Source organism: Quercus lobata, chromosome 5 (genome assembly GCF_001633185.2).
Source record: "Quercus lobata isolate SW786 chromosome 5, ValleyOak3.0 Primary Assembly, whole genome shotgun sequence".
Lineage (NCBI taxonomy): Eukaryota > Viridiplantae > Streptophyta > Magnoliopsida > Fagales > Fagaceae > Quercus > Quercus lobata.
The window spans coordinates 19,949,626-19,969,697 of record NC_044908.1 but is presented as its reverse complement, the minus strand read 5'-3'; the positions used below and the strand labels follow the sequence as shown (position 1 = coordinate 19,969,697).

The following is a 20,072-nucleotide window of genomic DNA, read 5'->3' as shown; positions in this document are numbered from 1 at the left end:
CCAAACTCTGATGGTCAACCAAGTGAAATATTGAGACACTAATCACAACAGGAGTCCTTTCATCACCTCATTGGCAGTGACATCTCCTTTTTTCTAAATTATTGTCTTTCGAAAATGCAACCCAGCCTTCCCCGAATCTCATTGCTTAATATGTTTTGATGGAGGGTAATAGCACAAGACATTGATGTGTGACAAATTGCTTCCCAATAATATACTTGCTTCCCATATATGTTTCCAAGCCATATTTAAGAGAACATCATAATCACATTATGTATAAAGGCTCACCATATTATGTGCCCACGAGATACCCATGAAAGAAGGATTTTTAGGCTTCAATTTTTTGCCTGCTTGGATTGCTCTCTCTCTCTTCCTCTGGACATAATCGGTAATTTTTTAAGAACAAACTTTTCTCTGACTTCATGTTTTATGGGTTTGTACATTAAGGAAGAAATGTTTGTATCATCTTCATCTAAGTTTTTGATATTTTTACCTGATGATCTTCCAATTTACAATTCTTCCTACGTGGATATTGAATCTCAATGGCAGTCTTATAAAATATAACAATATGGAAGCTTGAATTTCCTTCATATCTGAAGACTAAAAAATAACCATAACAGATAGAATGGTATTCAGCGAAATCCTGCCAACCATTACAAAACCTAATGTTGTTATCAGCTTTCTTCAATCACACTTGCCAAATTCCACCATAGGGAGCAATGACTGTAGCTACGGTGGATAGCTCAGTATTGTTGAACCCTGACCAGAAGTACCCATCCACACTCACGTCAATACACATAGCAACGCAGAAAATTTTGTGCATCAATTTCGAGTGTTATTGGTCCTATTGCTACATTGATGTTCGTAGTGCTGCTCAATAGCTTTGCACTGTTGAACCCTATCCAGTCATATCACCTACACGCACGTCAATACACAGCTATGCATCCTTTTGCAATGCAGCATTTTTAAAGGATGTACCTATAGCATCCCTGAGAAGTTTATGATACATTTAACATGGGCTCAACATTGTCTCGTCAAATCATGTCAGATGAAGCACATCAATGTTGAATAGTCTTCACGTGAATAAATACGCAACCTCTTTTGCAGTACACATCACCAGCCCGCTACTGTAGCACAAGCTATAGCCATATGAAACAGCTACCTCAACGAATCACATGCACCAACAGACACCACTGAACAATATACTGTCAACTCATATCATCTTTATTCACGTGAATACTTATAGTCACATCCACCTGAATACTTGCCCTTGCAAAACCCCTATATAAAGTCCCATTTACATCTACCCTTGCAAAACATCTACACATACCGAAGTCCCATTTACATACATCTACCCTTGCAAAACTTCTACACATACCGATCTAAACTCACATTTTCCAATGTCAATGCGTAATTGGATGCTACCTCGTTTTCCAAATAACTATAGAACGCAAAGAGATTCTGACGAGAGGGAATACTATGCCGGATTGCAACAGGAGTGGGACTTTCGCGTGAACGAGTCCAACGCTCTGCACAATGATCTCCTGCAAATCAGAGCGCCTCTTGTCGAGCGTAGCTCGCTCACACTGCCACGACAAAACATGCACCAATATGAGCGTGCAGTGACGAAAATAAAAAAAGAGAACAATCTTATGATACTTCGTAGGTCCAGGTATCATATGCTACAATTGGCGGAGGAGCAAGCCGTTGCAACAAACAGGCAACTCACTCCGGCAGAACGTAACAATGTCCTCAACTACGAGGACTACCTATCAGAATGAATGCCACTGTGTGTGTTATGTCTATGGTTAAGTTAATAATGTTAGTGTAAGTTATTTTATGTTTTCTGTGTTATGTCGTACGTGCTTATTGAAAAACATCATGTGTGAGAATATTTGACTTTTATGACTTATGTGAGAATAATCTACATTACGAATAACGTGCATGCTTCTCATAATCAATAATAAGGTTTACATAGTACAAATGCAACCATACATATAACACATAGTTAAGCAAAATAGTTCTCCAACAAAATCTAATTACACCACGACACGACACGATTACTCTTCATCTGACATCTCCACGTCTGACTGATAAATGGGATCAGCAAGAAGTGATTGCATGAACTGTGCATGCTCGTACCACCCTTCCTGCACTGACTCTCGAATCTCGACTTGGGTCCGATATCGATTAAGACGTATCTTCATTCGATTATTTTCTTCTCTTATGCGGTTCAATGCTTTACGAAGTTCGTCGATGCTGTCTCTGGGCATTTGTGATGCGAGTCGCCGAGGCACTGGCAACTTCAAACCAACCAACTCATCATAAAACATTTGTTGTTCACGAAATAACCAAGCCCACTCCTGTCTCATGGTATTGTGAACGTAAGCACTATTTCGCAAATTCGGATTGATTGGATAGCTGAACTCATCTTCCAATACCTAACAACGACCCATAGCAGTGAACACATCATGAGGCCTATAGAGTTGTGGGTTGCCAGAACCAGACATTGACACTGAATACAATAACACCAAATGATCAAGTTAACAGTGTGTATCAACTGTTGCTAAATAATGTAATCCTGCATAGAATGGTACACAGCAAAGACATTGATAAAATTGTGTACTATTGCATGCTAAAAATGAAATACTAACACTAACACCAACATTTGACCATAAACAATAGACATTGTTGGTAATGTCTACACATTGTCTTCAACACTAAATGTTGTTGTAAATGTCTGACCAATGATGATTATGTGCAATACAAAATGTTGCTATAGTAAAGAAATTATTTCATTCTCTTCTCACCAACGTTTACTACAACAAATAACCAAAATCACACCAATGTACTTACTTCACATTCATTCAACCCAAAAAATCAAAATTTAATACAAATCAAATTAACATTGCAAATAAAATTGTGATGCCCTAAAATTGTGATGTGAATTTTTTACCTGAGGTGATACAAATTTCAATTGAGTTTGAAGAAAGCCGCTGTTGATCCGTGGAGGAGTTCCAACTCAGTTCAGCAGAAAGCGTCCTCAGTTGAGCAGAGAGCAAGGCACACTGAGTGGGAGAAGGTGTGCAGAAATTATAAGAGAATAACTCGACTCTACGGATATCAAGTATACTTTATAACTCGATATTACATGAATCGAGTTACATTGAAACACTCCACCTGACACAAAGACAGTACGAAATCAGGGCTTATAACAGTATAACTAACTCGATTTTTAAATAATCGAGTTACGTAGAGATTCAAAAAAAAGAAATGCCAGCAGTGCGGGAAAAACCTGTATATAACTCGATTATCGGAGTATCGAGTATTTCATATAACTCGATTTTAGGATTATCGAGTTACAAAAGAGGGGCATTTCCCTATTTAGTTTCAGAATGAGGGCACAAAGATGTTTAATTTCCGAAAAAAGGGCATTTGCCCATTTTGGCCTTAATTCTAATCTCAAATGGTGAGCACTTCTACAATTTGTCCCCAACTCTTTGTCACCATCAATTGTGACATATTCATTATTTGTTGTCATTGATTGGGCAAAGTCGTGCACTATGTCATGCATTTTGCATCTTATTATCTTATCATTTTTTTTGTCTTTCTCAAAATCTTGGAAGAAAGAGTGCATGACTAATCTCTCAAAATACTCTTCTCCTACAATTTCCATCTCTATATTTGGTTTTACGCCAAGATATCCTTGTGACATCCATAGGTGGATCAACTCATTTCTAGAAAACAAATAATCCTTTGGGAAGAGAGCACAATATAAGAAACAAGATTTTATTGCTGATGGTTGTTCATAATAACTCAATAATAACGGTCCTAAAAGACCTTTTTTAACATCTTCTAATTCCCACAAATTATTCTCTAAAATATTCCTCCAATCTTCACTACTTCTCTTGTAGTGCATAAGACTTCCTAGAGTCTTTGCAGCAAGTGGCAAACCTTTACACCTTTTAACTAGTTCTCTTCCAATGTTTATTAATTGCCCACATTGATATTCATCCTTATCAACAAATGCTATTTTACTAAATATTAACCAGCAATCATCCTCAGATAATGCATCCAAACTAATGGTAGGGTCACTATTTACCATAATCGTGACTCTCTTACTACGTGTGGTGACTAAAATTCTACTACCTTGAGCACCATAGTTGAGCGCAAGTTTTAATTGCTCCCACTTTTGGTAGTCTTCAGTCCATACATCATCTAAGACAAGAAAAGACCTCTTTCCCTGAATCAAATCTTTAATAGTTATCACTAGAGTTTGCAATTCAATATCATTGTCTAGGAGAATACATTTAAGAGTTTCCTTAATATCATTGTCTAGGACAGTACGTTTAATCTCTTGAATGATTGCTTTGGCAACCCTAGAAATATCAAAAGGTTCAGAAACACAAACCCACATTCTTATATCAAAATGACTCTTCACCTTATCATCATTGTAGGCTAGTTGGGCAAGAGTAGTTTTTCCAATACCGCCCATGCCTACTAATGAGATGACATAGGGGTTTCTTTCATTTTCACTACTATCCTCACCCAACAGGTTCCTCACTAAATCATCACTATACTCTTTACGACCTATAATATCAGACACATCAACCTCGGAGATAGTTTTTGGCCACTTGCCTATGTCAATGTTAGTGCTACTACTCGACCCAGACTCAAACACAAACGAGTACCTATCTTTCTCTTTGGCAATCTCATCTAATGTTTCATTAAGTTTTTTTATCTCCTGAACAATGCCATGACGATGGACAAGCTTCTTAATTTTAGTGAAAAGCCAGGAAATGCAGGAAATGCAGGGCCATACCTTAGCAGTAGCAGTGGTAGTTTCAGCTTTTTCTTCTTCCTCCTCAATTTTTGCTTTAATGATTGCAGTGTCCAGCTCATCCAGCACATTGTCCACGTCGTAGGCTGCTTCTTTGAGCTTATCTAACCAAAGTTCCACAGCTTTATCGCTCACTTGTTTTTTCTCAGCATCCTCGAGCACCGCCTGGATGGCACGAAGGGTGCTCTCAAGCTTTCGGACTTCTTTGTCAAAAGACATGAACTCCTTCAGCTCTGACCATACTTCTTCAGCAAGGAGTGAACCCGACTTTTCCAAGAGGCCAGTAACTATAGTAGTCATGCTTGAAGGTGGAAATTTTGATTGAAAAATGAAAATACAAGACACAGAAAGTGGAAATGGCAATTGATGGACTAAATGAGAAAATGAAATAGCTAGCAGTAGCAGAGGTGTGTTTGTGCTTCTATTGTCCTTTCAGAATTTTATAACGATTGGCGACGTCAATCGGTCAATGACTGCCAATTTTGTTACTTAACAGTCCTAACCAATAAATTACTTGTATAAGCAACCAACCATATTCACAGTTTTGTTACCTAACCAATAAACTACTTGTATTTATGGCATTATGGCATCCACTTGTATTCAATTAACAAAAAGGGCATATATATTCAGAGTTTTGGTACCTTTTGGTCCTAACCGGGACTCCAATAGACTACTCATCTAACGGTCCTAACCAACACTCCTATAGACCACTCAGCATTATGGCATCCACTTTAATAAATAGAGTGGTTTTTCCACCGGCTTCTGTTGTCCTCCTTTTTAGCATTTATATCAGAGTTTTGTTAGCTAACGTTCCTAACTAATACTCCAATAGACTACTCAGCTTTATGGCATCCCCTTGTGTATTTAATATACCTAACGTTCCAATAGACTACTCAGCTTTATGGCATCGCCTTCTGTATTTTATATACCTAACGTTCCTAACGAATACTCCAACAGACTTTCAGCTTTATGGCATCCACTCGTGTAATTAATAAAGGCCTTTTTCACATAGTTTGTTACGCGAGTTAAATTTACGTTTTCAATTTATTAAAACACATTTTAAACAATGTTAGTAACATAAACTACATTTTAAAAAATTTAGGATAAATTATGGATTTGGTCTATAACTTTTTGGTTGTGTTTCTAATTTGTTTGTTTGTTTATTTGGTTGGTTTTTTATTTTTTAATATATGCTGATGTGACAATACACGTGGCCATCTATGTGACATAAAAATAATATTTATTTTGGCCTATATATATATATATATATATATATATAAGATAGAATTTCTACTCTAACCTAATTTAAGTGTATATGTGTGTGACCACCGTACCAAGGGTAATGTTGATATTTTTTATAAAAAAAAAAAAAAAAAAAAAAATCCTAACAAGGTAACACCACAATAATTGAAGGTAGGGCTAAACTCGGTTTGTTTGATGCAATTTGCCCAAAAGTCACACCGCACCTCACCTTAATAGATTAATTATCGTGTGGTGCAATGAGGTGCGGTTTGGTTTGGTCGGTTTTCATATGTATTTTAGTATATTAAATATAAAATAAAACTTATATATTAATAGGTGCAATACGATTTTTTGTGATATTTTAAAAACGGAATTGAAAACTATATCACACTGGTTTTTGCACCTCCACCACAATCAGCAATGCAATTACCATATTTTGCAATCGGTTTAAATGCGATCAGAGAGTTTTTTTGCATGGTTTGAAAAATTGGACCAAACAAAGAATTAGAAAAAGGGAATGGTTCCGATTCTGTAGCCCAACAAGTGACATCATAAATAAATAATTAATTAATAATTTCAAAATTTTAATTATATAATTAAAAATATTTACTTACAAATATTTACATAATAATGTATAATGTGAGTGTGTGTTACATCTAATAAAGTGCAATTCTTATATTACTACACATGATTCATGTTTAAATTTACTACAAAAGCATGTTTCCATCTAAACATAAATGAACTAAAGGTTACACAGGCAAACCTATATAACTAATTATTATTAGAACTCATAGTCATTTATTTGTTTGTTTGTTTTTTTTTTTTTTTTGAGAATCATAGTCATTTGTTGGAGACGTGGTTTCACCTCTTCCACATTTTGGTTAATTTTTTTTTTTTTGAAAGTGAAGTCATTGCCATTAAATTATAATGAGTCAAAATACAATGCTTCCAACGCTGGTGGGGGAGATTCCTCCAACCACACTATTTCATCCTCAACTCCTTTAGCATATCTAGCCAAAGAGTGAGCCACTGAGTTGGCTGATTTACTTACACAACTAACTGACACAGCATGCAGACCCGACCAGAGGCAGAGGACGTCTCCATATAGATGACCCAATCGTGACATATTACATCTTGTTCTTGAGGCTTCGAGCGTCTCTGTAACTGTTACGCTATCCCCTTCCAATATCAACTCCGTAAAGCCCGAATCAACTGCAAACTCTAGCGCTTTCCGGCATGCTAGTACTTCCGCCTCCTCATTGTCAAATACCGGTGGGCCCTTCGCAGCTAAGGCAGCCATCACTTCCCCCAGCTCATTACGAATTACCACTCCGAAACCAGAGGCGTTAATGTCCTTGAAGATTGCCGCATCGAAGTTGAGCTTGAAACAGTTTCCCGGTGGGGCAGTCCATGTTGCGCTTCTCATAACAGCGGATTGCACCACCAGAAGTTGTTGTGCGTCCTTGAACTCTTCTAGAAGTTCCCCTGCTCTGCTCGCCAGTTGAGTCGGATCCTGTATACTTCCACCATGTGTAACAGAGTTCCTTTGGTTCCAGAGCACCCAAGCTTGGACAAGAAATAATCCAAACTCTTCTTGCTTAAGTTTGTCCAGTAACTCCGTTGCCAGTTGTAAGACATCCGACTGTCCTCCAATACCTTTCTGCAACTTCCTAATGCTCTTCGCCCAAACCCCCTGAGCAACACCGCATTCCCATAGTGCATGGAGTGCTGTTTCCTTTTTCCTTGTACACAGCCCACAGGTGTCATCATCAATAACATGTTTTTGGACCAAATTCTCCCGAGTAGGCAGGATGTTATGAAACGCGCGCCATCCAAAAACCTTTATCTTATTTGGAATGTGCAGCTTCCATAGTTTGGTCCATACCAAAGATTGCACTCCTGACTGAGAGCTCATACCCCGCTTGTCTTCATCCTTCTTGAGTTGTCTAGCAACTTGGTACCCTGTTTTAACAGAATACTCTCCCTTATTTGTGTGTAACCAGAAAATTCTGTCAGGGATATTACGACGGCTCAAAGGTATCCGCTTGATGGCTTCAGCATCATCTTTATTAAATATCCGGTCTATAAGGTGGCAATCCCATGTTTTGTCCTACCAATCAATCAACTCACACACCCTCCATTCCCACTCCTCTTTCGTCGGTGGATGAAGCACCCTGTTGGTTATATAATTAGGAATCCATTTATCCTTCATCACCCTAATATCTGCCCCATCTCCCACTCTCCAGCAGCATCCATTCTTCAAGATAGGCTGGGCGGCTATTAAGCTCCTCCATACATAGGAGCTGTTGGGTTTGTCCATAGCCTCCAAGAAACTACACCTTGGGAAATATTTTGCTTTGAAACACCTATAGAGCAGTGATTCCTTTTCTTGTAATAACCTCCATCCTTGCTTAGCGAGCATTGCCAAGTTGAATCTTTGGATATCCCTAAACCCCATGCCGCCATCCCTCTTTGGTTGAGAAAGGAATTCCCAACTCTTCCAAAAGATTTTCCTTTCATTACCCGTTTGACCCCACCAAAATCTTGCACACATGGAGTTGAGCTCGTTACACAGTTTAACAGGCAACTGAAATACACCCATAGTATAGGTTGGGATAGATTATGCTACCGCTTTGATTAGCACCTCCTTTCCAGCTTTAGATAACATATTGCCTTTCCACCCCTGTAATTTTTTCCAAACTCTATCTTTTAAGAAAGCAAAAGTTTGATATTTTGAGCGTCCTATCAGTGTAGGTAAGCCCAAGTATGTCTCAAACCTGTGAACTTTCTTAACATCCAGCCTACTCTTAATCCAATCCTTCTGTGCACTATCAACGTTGCTACTAAAAAAGATAGAGGATTTTTCAAGGTTAATAAGCTGACCCGAAGCCTTGGCATATAGCTGCAATATGTCCACTACTTCTTTCACCTCATCCTGTGTGGCTCTACAAAATAGCAAGGAATCATCCGCAAATAGTAGATGGGAAACCTTAGGCGCACTCCTACAAATTGCCACCCCATGCAACCGGTTTTCTGACTCCGCCCTTGCTAGTAATGAAGAGAAGCCTTCTGCACATAACAAGAAAAGATAGGGGGACAGAGGGTCTCCTTGCCGAAGCCCCCTCGATGGCTTGATACTCCCATAGGATTTACCATTAATACAAACTGAAAAAGTAGGTGTAGAGACACAACTCATCACTCTTTCAATCCATATTTCAGGAAATCCCATTTTTTCCATAATCCCCTTAAGGAAACTCCACTCTACTCGGTCATAGGCTTTACTGATGTCCAGCTTCAGTGCAATAGAGCCTGTTTTACCCTTCTTTTGGCAATGCATGGCATGTAGGGATTCATAAGCTACCAAAACATTATCTGTAATAAGGCGGCCAGGTACAAATGCACTTTGGGAAGGAGAAATCACCTGTGGTAGAATCTTTTTCAACCTGTTGGCCAACACCTTTGAAATAATTTTATACATCACATTACAAAGGCTAATAGGTCTAAAATCAGACATTTTTTCAGGTGATTTTATTTTAGGGATAAGCACAATATGTGTAAAATTAATATCAGGTTCCATATTACCAGTGTTCAAAAAATCTAGCACTGCAGTAATCACATCTGCACCTACAATATGCCAAAATTTTTGGTAGAAAAGAGCGTTCATACCATCAGGTCCAGGCGCCTTTGTTGGTCCCATTTGGAACACCGCTGCTTTTATTTCCTCCGCACTGTATTCACTGGACAAAATTTCTTGCATATTTGGGTCCACCTTATGTTGCACTGCAGCTAGACATTCCTCCACACTAACATTGTCACCTGCTGTAAACATGCTTTCAAAGTAATTGGTTTGGGTATCAAAATCAATTCATAGTCAATTTGTCCATAATCATATATAATCATATTTTCAATATTCTAATATATTTGTGATATTTCTATATTCTGTACTTTAAATCAATATAGTTAAAGGAACAATTAAATAAATAAATCATATATTCAATGCTCATATTTATTTGTGAAATTTCTCTATTCTTTACTTGAAATCAGTAATACAATAGAAATAAATAGTAACAACTGTAAACAATTTTTAGTAGTTAAAATACGCAAAATAAAACCCAGTAGGATAAGGTTACTTACCTTGAAAAGCTATTTCAAAAGAAACTTTTCCTTAACAGTTTCTCTAAAATCTTTAGATATCACCTAGAACAATTTTCAAATATTCTTACTCAATAATCAGATAATTTAAGAAAGAATTATAATGGTATCCAACCAGATAGAGAGACTACTAAAAATATCAAATAATTATCCATTGTTATCTCACACCAAAATTCCTCCTATTCATAATATTTTTCTTTATATATATATTCCTTCTGCCACAACTAATGCCTCAAAGATAAGACTATAACTCCTATTACTATGTAGGCACGTGGGCCATCTTCTATGTCATGTTTTCCTTTGTTTGTTTCTCTTCCTTTTTTTTTTTTTTTTTTAATTACTAGTCAGACCTCATTGACTTTTCTATTCACTTCTACCAAGATCAATAAACAAACAATAATAATAAGTGGAAGAAAGAAAGAAGTTGAGCTCTGCCTTGTTAATGTTTTCTCATTGATTTGTTTTTTTTTGTTACACGTGACTCTATGTCAAATCTCCAAGTATGCCTAGACTACTTGGCTTCTGATTTCCCCCCAATTCCACTTCAATTCTGCGATATACCTTAAGAAGTCCTCATCAAGTACTATTTATCAAAGAAACTGTGGGGGAAACCTGACCATTAAGCCCAAAAGTTTATAGCCTCTATCTTTGCAAAACGCAATAAAACTCAAAAAAGGTTATGGGTGTATTTGGATAGAACTTATTTTGCTAAAACTGAAAACTAAAAACTGAAAACACTGTAGCAAAATAATTTTTAAATGTGTGAATAGTATCGTGGGACCAATTTTTAATGAAAAAGTAGATGAAAAGTGTAATTTGTGGGTCCATGAACAGTGCACAAATGCACTGTTCACGGACAAAAAGTCAACAAGTGCGGCTAAAAAAAAAAAAAAAAAACTGAAACGCAGGAAACGCAAAACGTAGACGCAAAAGCTCAATACAAACACACACTAAGTGTATGTTTGGTTTCCACTTAAAGCTGCGTTGCGTTTCTGAATTGCGTTTTTTTTTTTTTTTTTTTTCACGCGTTTTGTTTTGGAGTAATGCGGTTACTGTTCATTGAACAGTAACCGCAAATGTTGACTTTCTGCAGTGAACAGTGCACATATGTACTGTTCATGGACCCACAAATTACACTTTTCAGCAACTTTTTCATTAAAAATTGGTCCCACGGTACTATTCACACATTTAAAAATTATTTTGCTACAGTGTTTTCAGTTTTCAGTTTCAACAAAATAAGTTCTATCCAAACACACCATAAATCTCATCACCTAGAAAAAAATCTGGAGTACATCGTCCAGTTTACCCAAAAATAAAACTAAACTTCATTTGTATTATTCAAACTCTTGAATATTTAAATAGTTTCACAATTGACCACAATACTCACATAAAAAAAATACTCTAATTCTAAATAAAACTTAGATTTGACAAGAAAGAAATTCTTAAGCTCTTACCTCTATTGTACAGTCAAATCTTCTCTACTTCAGTATTTTGGGTAGTCTCCTCTCTCAAACATCTGTCAGTATACGCTGACTTAAAATTAGACTATATAAACTAGGGTTTCAACCTTATTTTCCAAAAAAACCCCTTAGTAATATTAATTATAAAAGTTGACCCCATAACAAATTTACTTAAATACCCCTCCTTTTATTTTTTATTATTATTTTTTTTTTTTCGGGTATTACATTCTCCCCCACTTAAAAGAAGTTTAGTCCTCTAAACTTGACATACCTGAGTCCTCAAAAAGATATGGGTATTTCTCCTTCATTTCATCTTCTAACTCCCATGTAGCCTCTCTCACAGACTAGTTCCTCCATTGAACCTTGACATAATGTATGGTACGACGCTTCAACTCTTACTCCTTCTTGTCCACAATTTTAACTGGTTGCTCTTCATAAGTTAAATCATCTCTTAACTTTAGAGGCTCATAATCTACTACATGACTGGGGTCTGGAATATATTTCCTCAACATTGAGACATGGAAAACATTATGTACCCCTGATAAGGAAGGTGGTAAGGCAAGCCTATAAGCAACTTTACCCAACCTCTCCAAGACTTCAAAAGGTCCTACAAAACGAGGACTCAACTTACCTCGAAAACCAAATCTCATAACTCCTTTAGTAGGTGAAATCCTCAAGAACACATGATCACCCACTTGGAACTCTAATTTCCTTCTTCTAACATCTGCATAACTCTTCTGCCTACTCTGAGCTGTTTGGAGCCGCTCTTTAATCACTTGAATTTTATCTATCGTTTGCTGTACAATCTCAGGACCCAACAATCTTCTTTCTCCAACATCATCCCAACATATAGGGGACCTACACTTCCTACCATACAAAGCCTCATATGGTGCTGCTTTAATACTTGCTTGGTAGCTATTATTATATGCAAACTCCACCAAAGGTAGATGTTCTTCCCATGAACCTTTGAAATCAATTACACAAGCTCTCAGCATATCTTCAAATGTTTGTATAGTTCTTTCTGAAAGTCCATCTGTTTGAGGGTGAAAGGTTGTGCTAAACTTCAAGTTAGTACCCATTGCCTTATGCACGCTCTCCCAAAATTGAGACACAAATCTTCGGTCTCTATCAGACACAATGGATGCAGGTGCACCATGCAATCTCACTATTTCATTAATATACAATCTAGCTAACCTTTCGAGTGAGAAATCCACCCTAATGGCCAAAAAGTGTGCAGATCTTGTCAGCCGATCCACAATCACCCAAATTGCATCTTTACCAGTAGGGGTTCTAGGCAGTCCCGTCACAAAGTCCATAGTAATGTCCTCCCACTTTCGTTCTGGAATGGGAAGAGGTTGCAAAAATCCAGCTGGTCTTTGATGCTCCATCTTGACTTGTTGACACACTAGACATTGAGCAACGTATTGAGCAATCTTCCTCTTCATGTTGTTCCACCAAAAAGTCTCCCTTAAATCCCGATACATCTTAGTGCCTCCTGGGTGTATTGTGTAACTCGTGTTATGAGCCTCCTTTAGAATTTCTGCCTTAAGGTCTGGATCATTTGGTACACAAAGCCGATTACCAAACCTCAAGAATCCGTCCTCATGAATGCAAAACTCAGATGGAGAGCCTAGATTTATCAAATCTCTTATCTTCTGCAACTGTGGGTCATTACTTTGTGCAATCTTTATTCTTTCAATCAAGGTAGGCTGAACTCTAAGGTTTGCCAGATGTGCCTCTGCTTCATGAAACCGTACTTCTATCCTTATTTTCCTCAAATCTTCCAAGATGTGATTTTGTGTAGTCAGCAATGCTGCCAAATTTCCTGCAAACTTCCTACTTAAGGCATCAGCTACCACATTGGCTTTTCCAGGATGGTAACTAATAGTCAGATCATAGTCCTTTAATAGCTCCAACCATCTTCTTTGTCTCATATTCAACTCCTTTTGAGTAAAGAGGTACTTGAGGCTCTTGTGATCAGTGAATATCTCACATTGTTCTCCATACAAATAGTGCCTCCAAATTTTTAGAGCAAAAACCACCGCAGCTAACTCCAAGTCATGTGTGGGATAATTTTGCTCATAAGGCTTCAACTGTCTAGAGGCATAAGCCACTACCTTTCCATGCTGCATAAGAACGCACCCCAAGCCTTTCCTAAAGGCATCACTATAAATGGTGAAACCTCCACTACTTGAAGGTATGGTGAGAATGGGTGCTGACACCAACCTTCTCTTCAATTCCTGGAAGCTTTCTTCACACTTTTTGGTCCACTCAAACTTAGCTCCCTTTTGGGTCAAGCGAGTCAAAGGCATGGCTAAGTGAGAAAATCCTTCAACAAACCTCCTGTAATAACCAGCCAGTCCCAAAAAGCTACGAATCTCTGTCACACTGTTCGGTCTATTCCATTCAACTACTGCTTCCACTTTCTTAGGGTCAACAGCAATCCCATCTTTAGATACAACATGCCCAAGAAATGCAACACTGTCTAGCCAAAATTCACATTTTTTAAGCTTTGCATACAACTTCCTCTCCTGCAATAGTTGCAGTACAAGCCTCAAGTGATTCTCATGCTCCTCCACACTCTTGGAATATATCAAGATATCATCAATAAACACTACAACAAATTTATCTAAAAAGGGTTTGAACACCCTATTCATCAAGTCCATAAAGGCTGCCGGTGCATTGGTTAAGCCAAAAGGCATCACCAAAAATTCATAATGACCATATCTTGTACGGAAGGCTGTCTTGGGCACATCAACAGTCTTAATCTTCAATTGATGGTAACTGGAATGAAGGTCAATCTTAGAGAAAACCTGTGCTCCTTGGAGTTGATCAAACAAATCCTCTATCCTTGGTAAAGGGTATTTATTTCGCACTGTCACCCTATTCAGCTCCCTATAATCAATGCAGAGCCGCATGCTCCCATCCTTTTTCTTTACGAACAACACAGGTGCACCCCAAGGGGATACACTAGGCCTGATGAAGCCTTTGTCAAGCAACTCTTGCAACTGTGCTTTTAATTCCTTTAACTCAATAGGTGCCATCCGGTATGGGGCTTTAGAAATTGGGCTAGAACCTGGTAATAGGTCAATAGAAAACTCTATCTCCCTATCTGGTGGTAACCCTGACAAGTCTTCTGGAAACACATCTGGGAACTCTTTCACTATAGGAATGTCCTCCAGCTTCAATTCACCTTGTTGTGTGTCTCTCACAGTGGCCAAATATCCTTTACACCCTTTCTTCATCATACGTCTAGCTTGTAAAGCTAAAATCACCCGTGGAGAAGTATATGCCCCACCTCCCACAAAACAGAACTCAATCTCGCCAGGTACTTGGAAAATTACCTTCTTCCTATGACAATCAACCATGGCATAATGTGCAGCCAACCAATCCATCCCAAAGATTATGTCAAAATCCCACATCTCCAGCAATGTTAGATCTGCTAGTAATTCTCTATCTGCTATTTTGACAACACAAGACTTGCAAACACTATCAGTAACTACTACACCCCTAACCGGGGTATCCACACATAATTCAGACTCCATAGGCTCAAATTTAAAATTATGTTTCTTTGCAAAATTAGAAGATATAAAGGAATGAGTGGCACCAGGATCAAACAATGCATAAGCATAAGTTGTGGAAACCGAAATAATACCTGTTACCACAGCATTAGAAATATTAGCATCTTGTTGAGTGAGTGCATAAACTCTTCCTTGGATCTTGGGCTTTTGGCTTGCTCCCTGATTCTGTCCTGTTGTTGGTCTTGGGGTGGTCTGAACCTCCTTTCGTTGGGGACACTCAGCAATCCTGTGACCCCTTTGTCCACATGAGAAACATGCTCCAGTATTCCAGTGGCAATCCTTATCTGCATAAGGCCTACCACATCGAGAGCACTTTGGCAGTGCCTTGGTATCAGCACGTTGTGTTCCTTGTTTCTTGGCTTGAAAGCTGGAGCTTTGCTCTCCTTGTCTAGGCCTCTTCTTCTGGTTATTATCTCTATCTGCTTGAGCCTCATTAAGCCCCATCTCCACTAGTAAAGCCTTACTCACCACCGCCCTAAAGGTAGTCAACTCAAAGGGCACAACTCCTTGCTTAATTCGAAACCTTAATCCATCTTCAAACCTTTGAGCCTTAGCTTCTTCATCCACCACCATTGTCGGAGCAAATTTGGCTAACCTGGAAAATTCTGCTTCATACTGAGCAACTGTCATGTTACCTTGTGTCAGCTTGATGAACTCTTTTTCCTTCTGAAAGCGGATGCTCTTAGGAAAATATTTCTCATAGAATACAGACTTAAATAGCTCCCAAGTCCAAGGCTCAGTCTCTTGGCCACGTTTTTCTTCTTCCAGCCGCCACCAGTCATAAGCATCTCCACGCAACATATAAGCTGCATAAGCCACTTTCTCACCCTCAGAGCATTCGAGAACCCTAAATACTTTCTCCATCTCAATGATCCATTTTTCTGCTTCCATAGGCTCAATAGTCCCCTCAAAAGTTGGAGGAGACAACCTCTTGAATTCAATCATCCCACCATGATTACCTCGGCGTTGCTCCATCATCCTAGCCAAGTTATCTCCAATAGTGACCTGTTGTTGGACCACTCCAACCAAGGTCTGCATCATCTGGATCATCTCTGGTGGCTGGCCTTGGTTGTACCTACAGTCTCGGTTCCCATCTTGCTGATTCCTACCATTGCCAGAGTTGTTGAGAGTGTTCCCAGTGTTTTTACTGCGAGGTGGCATCCTAACCTCTGTTCATTAAGCACATAACAAACTAACATGTTATCAAACTAAAAAAAGATCAAAAACTCATCTAGTATATATATCATACAACGTATCCCCAAATGCCTAATTTTCTACCCCTCTCACCATTTAGTTTCATAAATCAATGCCTAAGGATCCAACGTAATTGATACCCACACCTGCTGGTGAGGGATCAACACATATTCTCACATACAATCCTGTGAGCGGATTTACACACATATCTGATATATCTGATCAATTCTAAAAACACTTATTTCAAGTCACATATCACAAAGTAAAGTTTATATAAAATATAATAATTCACTTGATATTAACAATTTCTTTTCAAATACAAAGGCATATCAAAGATCACAGTATTGAATAGAATATAAATCAAGGGATGCTTGACTCTCTTAGAGAATGAATAGAGACTGAGGAGTTTATGTAAATATATTACAATTCTTGAGTAAATCTGAAAATTAAATTTGTTAAAAGAAACATTTTAAATACCATTTGGAGAATAGGAATATGACCTTAAAATCACTTGGTTTTAACAAACTTAAAGAACAAGAACCTTTTTAGAAAACTTACATTGAAACTCAATTATTTACAGAAAATAGTTTAGTTTAGAAATCATTTTTAAATGAGATTTGGACATTCAAAACGTTATTTAAAATTCGAAGTATCTCTTAAAAACATTATTTAATAGTCGAAATTAATCCTTCAATGATACAAAAATACTTTTGACAAACTTTAGAAAATATAAGTTTGAAATACAAAACTTTTGAAAACTTTTAACTTCTAAGAACCTAATGGACAAAACTTGTGCATATTATGCGTAATTACTTACAGCGCTTAAATCACTCTGAAAGTCCAGCCAAAACAACCTCCAAAGAGCCTCAAAACACTCTTAAATAGAACCTATCATCAATCATAAAATATACTTAATATCCTCCACAAAATATAAATCTTATTGACTTGTACAAACTGACTCACTAGTATTAAACTTTGCTAAACTAATAACACTTTTAACACTAAAATAGAGTTTCCCTAACCAATGATGTTCTAACCAATAATATTCCCTTGCATTAATCGAAACTCATATTACCAGGAGGAAGGCAGTAGCCAAAATATCATTGACCTAGGATTTAATATAAAACCCCAATGAAAATATACCTTAATAGAGATTTTGTAATCCATGGCTTGTTTTAGAGACACACAGTGGCCAACCTAAGATTAATTATATAACTCCAATGAAAGAAAACGTGAAGGCCATAGTCATTAATAATATTTTGATCCATGACTTTGTTCATGGATACACATGGTGGCAAAACCATTGACTTCAAATATATTATATATGTACATATCCGAAGGAAGACATATGCCATAACCATAGATCCTTGAAATTCCGTGGCTCAAATCGGGGTTATATATATATTTATATCCCAACGAAACAACGTTAAAGGCTTAAAGCCATCCTAACGTTCAGGCCATCCTCTAATATATATATATATATATATATATATATATATATATATATATATATATACCCCAAGAAAAACGATAAATCTACCTAATATATATAACCCCAAACGTTAAAAGCATATTCGTAATTAAGATTTGAAATTCCAATATAAGATTCTGACATTTTAATTCTTTGTTTCTAATGGTGAAAAATCATACCTTGAACAATCTGATTGCCTCTTCAATTAGCTCCAAGGAAAAAAAAATACTTCTTAGCCTCTTTAGTGATGAAACCCTAGCCTCCTTAGTGATGAAACCCTTTTCTATCAAAAACCCTAATATCTCTTCATCTACCTTATATTTGACGCATTAGAGATGTGGGCTTAGTGGGGTAGTGGGCTGTAGAATAAAACCCACTTAAACTTATCTCTTTAGTCTCCAAGAGGCCCATAAGACATCTTTCTCTTTTATTTATTATTTTAATTGCCGCACCAAATCGTATGTGCTAAAACTTTAATTTTCTCACTTATTTGAAGCACCACAAAATTGTCTACTCCCATCTTATTGTGCACACACATATAGTATCTCAACTCTATATTAAAATTGACAAGGTACAGTGATAATCATAAAATTAAAATTTGGGGTATTACACTCTTCCCCCCTTAAAATAAGTTTAGTCCTCTAAACTTGACGTACCTTAGTCCTTGAACATAAAGAGATATTAGTCAACCAAATTAACATCACTAAAACTCAGTACTGTCCATAACATGTATGAATGGCAATCTTAAGAATATCTTCTTTCTTAACTTTGAGTTGACGGTAACCTAATTTAAGGACAATCTTGGGTAATTGATATTTATTCCTCATAGTCATTCTATTCCATAACCTATTTTCAATGCATAATATCATTTCCATAAGAAAATACACTATTGAATACAACCCTTATCTAGAACTCAAAAGTATCATGATAACCAATCTACATTATATCATATCAAAATCTCAAATCTTAAAGAGAATTAAGTCAGCCATTACTTCCTTGTCTACTATCATAACCATACAATACTTACATAAACTTAGCAACCATTGTTTTCACTTAATAAGAGAAAAATAAGGAGATGGTACCTGACTTAGTTTCCTCATCACTTTGCCCAGTAATAGCAAACACCCGTCCTTGGATTTTTGGCCTTTGATTCACATCATTAGGCTTAACCATCGACTCACTCTTCAAAGCTGGGCAATCTTTGATACGATGACCCATTTTTCCACACTTAAAACATGCCCCGCTTTCACGATAGCAAACTCCATTATGCTTTTTACCACACTTTGAACAATTCTCTATTACATGTTGCACCACCTTAGGCTCTAGTTCTATTGTAGTCTTCTTTTTGAATGGTTTGTCATTTTCATTTTCTTTTTGAGATTCTTCGGGCTTGGATCTCTTTTTATTTTGATCTCGAATCCTCTGATAGTCTTCACATTCCTTCTCAACAACTTTTGCAGTTTCTACTACCTCAGAATAAGCCTTCAATCGTAAGGCTGCCATCCTAGTTCTGATGCTTGGTCGTAGACCCCTTTGAAATTTCTTAGCCTTCCTAACGTCATCATACACAATATGAGGAGCAAATTGAGCCAACTCAGTAAATTTAGCCTCATATTGTAACACCGTTTTATTCCCTTGAATGAGCTCCACAAACTCCACTTCTTTCTCATCTCGTACACTTTCTGGAAAATATTTCTCATAAAAAGCATCAAGGAAAATAGCCCAAGTCAATATCTCATCTTCCTCCAGTGGCAAAGTCTTTTTAGTGGATCTCCACCAATGCTCTGCTTCCCCTTTCAACATAAATGAAGCAAAAGAGACTTTTTGCACTTCAGTACAACCAACCACATCGAATATTTTCTCCATTTGCATTATCCAAGTCTCTGCTTCTATAGGATCAGGGTTTCCTAAAAATGAAGGAGGACCCATTTTCCTGAATTGCTCAATGGTACATTCTTCAATCTCAACATCTTTGGGCTTAGCTGTTCTACTAGTACTAACATGTTTTTCCACCACCTCAGCAAGACTTCTAATAGCATTAAAAACACCCTCAAGGTTTTCAGATTTTGGCTCAGAACTAGTATTTTTATCATGCATGTCTATCTATTGTCTAGCAAGTGGATCTCTTTTTTTTT

The 20,072-nt window shown here is 37.3% G+C and overlaps 2 protein-coding genes across 2 annotated transcripts; both read right to left on the bottom strand.

Annotated features, from left to right (window-relative positions):
- Positions 1-1,922: 1,922 nt before the first annotated feature.
- On the bottom strand, positions 1,923-5,348 carry LOC115991672 (putative disease resistance protein RGA4). Its single transcript, XM_031115506.1, has 3 exons — positions 4,820-5,348; positions 2,954-3,177; positions 1,923-2,512 (listed from the first exon to the last, which is right to left on the bottom strand). Exons 1-2 carry the CDS (start codon positions 5,135-5,137, stop codon positions 3,145-3,147), a joined length of 351 nt encoding a protein of 116 aa, XP_030971366.1. The 5' UTR covers positions 5,138-5,348; the 3' UTR covers positions 1,923-2,512; positions 2,954-3,144.
- Positions 5,349-18,859: 13,511 nt separating this feature from the next.
- On the bottom strand, positions 18,860-20,034 carry LOC115990130. Its single transcript, XM_031113985.1, has 2 exons — positions 19,020-20,034; positions 18,860-18,873 (listed from the first exon to the last, which is right to left on the bottom strand). The coding sequence occupies exons 1-2, from the start codon at positions 20,032-20,034 to the stop codon at positions 18,860-18,862; spliced, it is 1,029 nt and encodes a 342-aa protein (XP_030969845.1).
- Positions 20,035-20,072: the final 38 nt, after the last annotated feature.

Excerpts from the sequence above, each read along its gene's own strand:
- LOC115991672 (XM_031115506.1), bottom strand. The coding sequence starts at position 5,137 with ATGACTACTATAGTTACTGGCCTCTTGGAAAAGTCGGGTTCACTCCTT. Across the intron at positions 3,178-4,819 it reads CTACCACTGCTACTGCTAAG|GTGGAGTGTTTCAATGTAAC; the intron begins GTATGGCCCTGC and ends TCTTTGTGTCAG.
- LOC115990130 (XM_031113985.1), bottom strand. The coding sequence starts at position 20,034 with ATGCATGATAAAAATACTAGTTCTGAGCCAAAATCTGAAAACCTTGAG.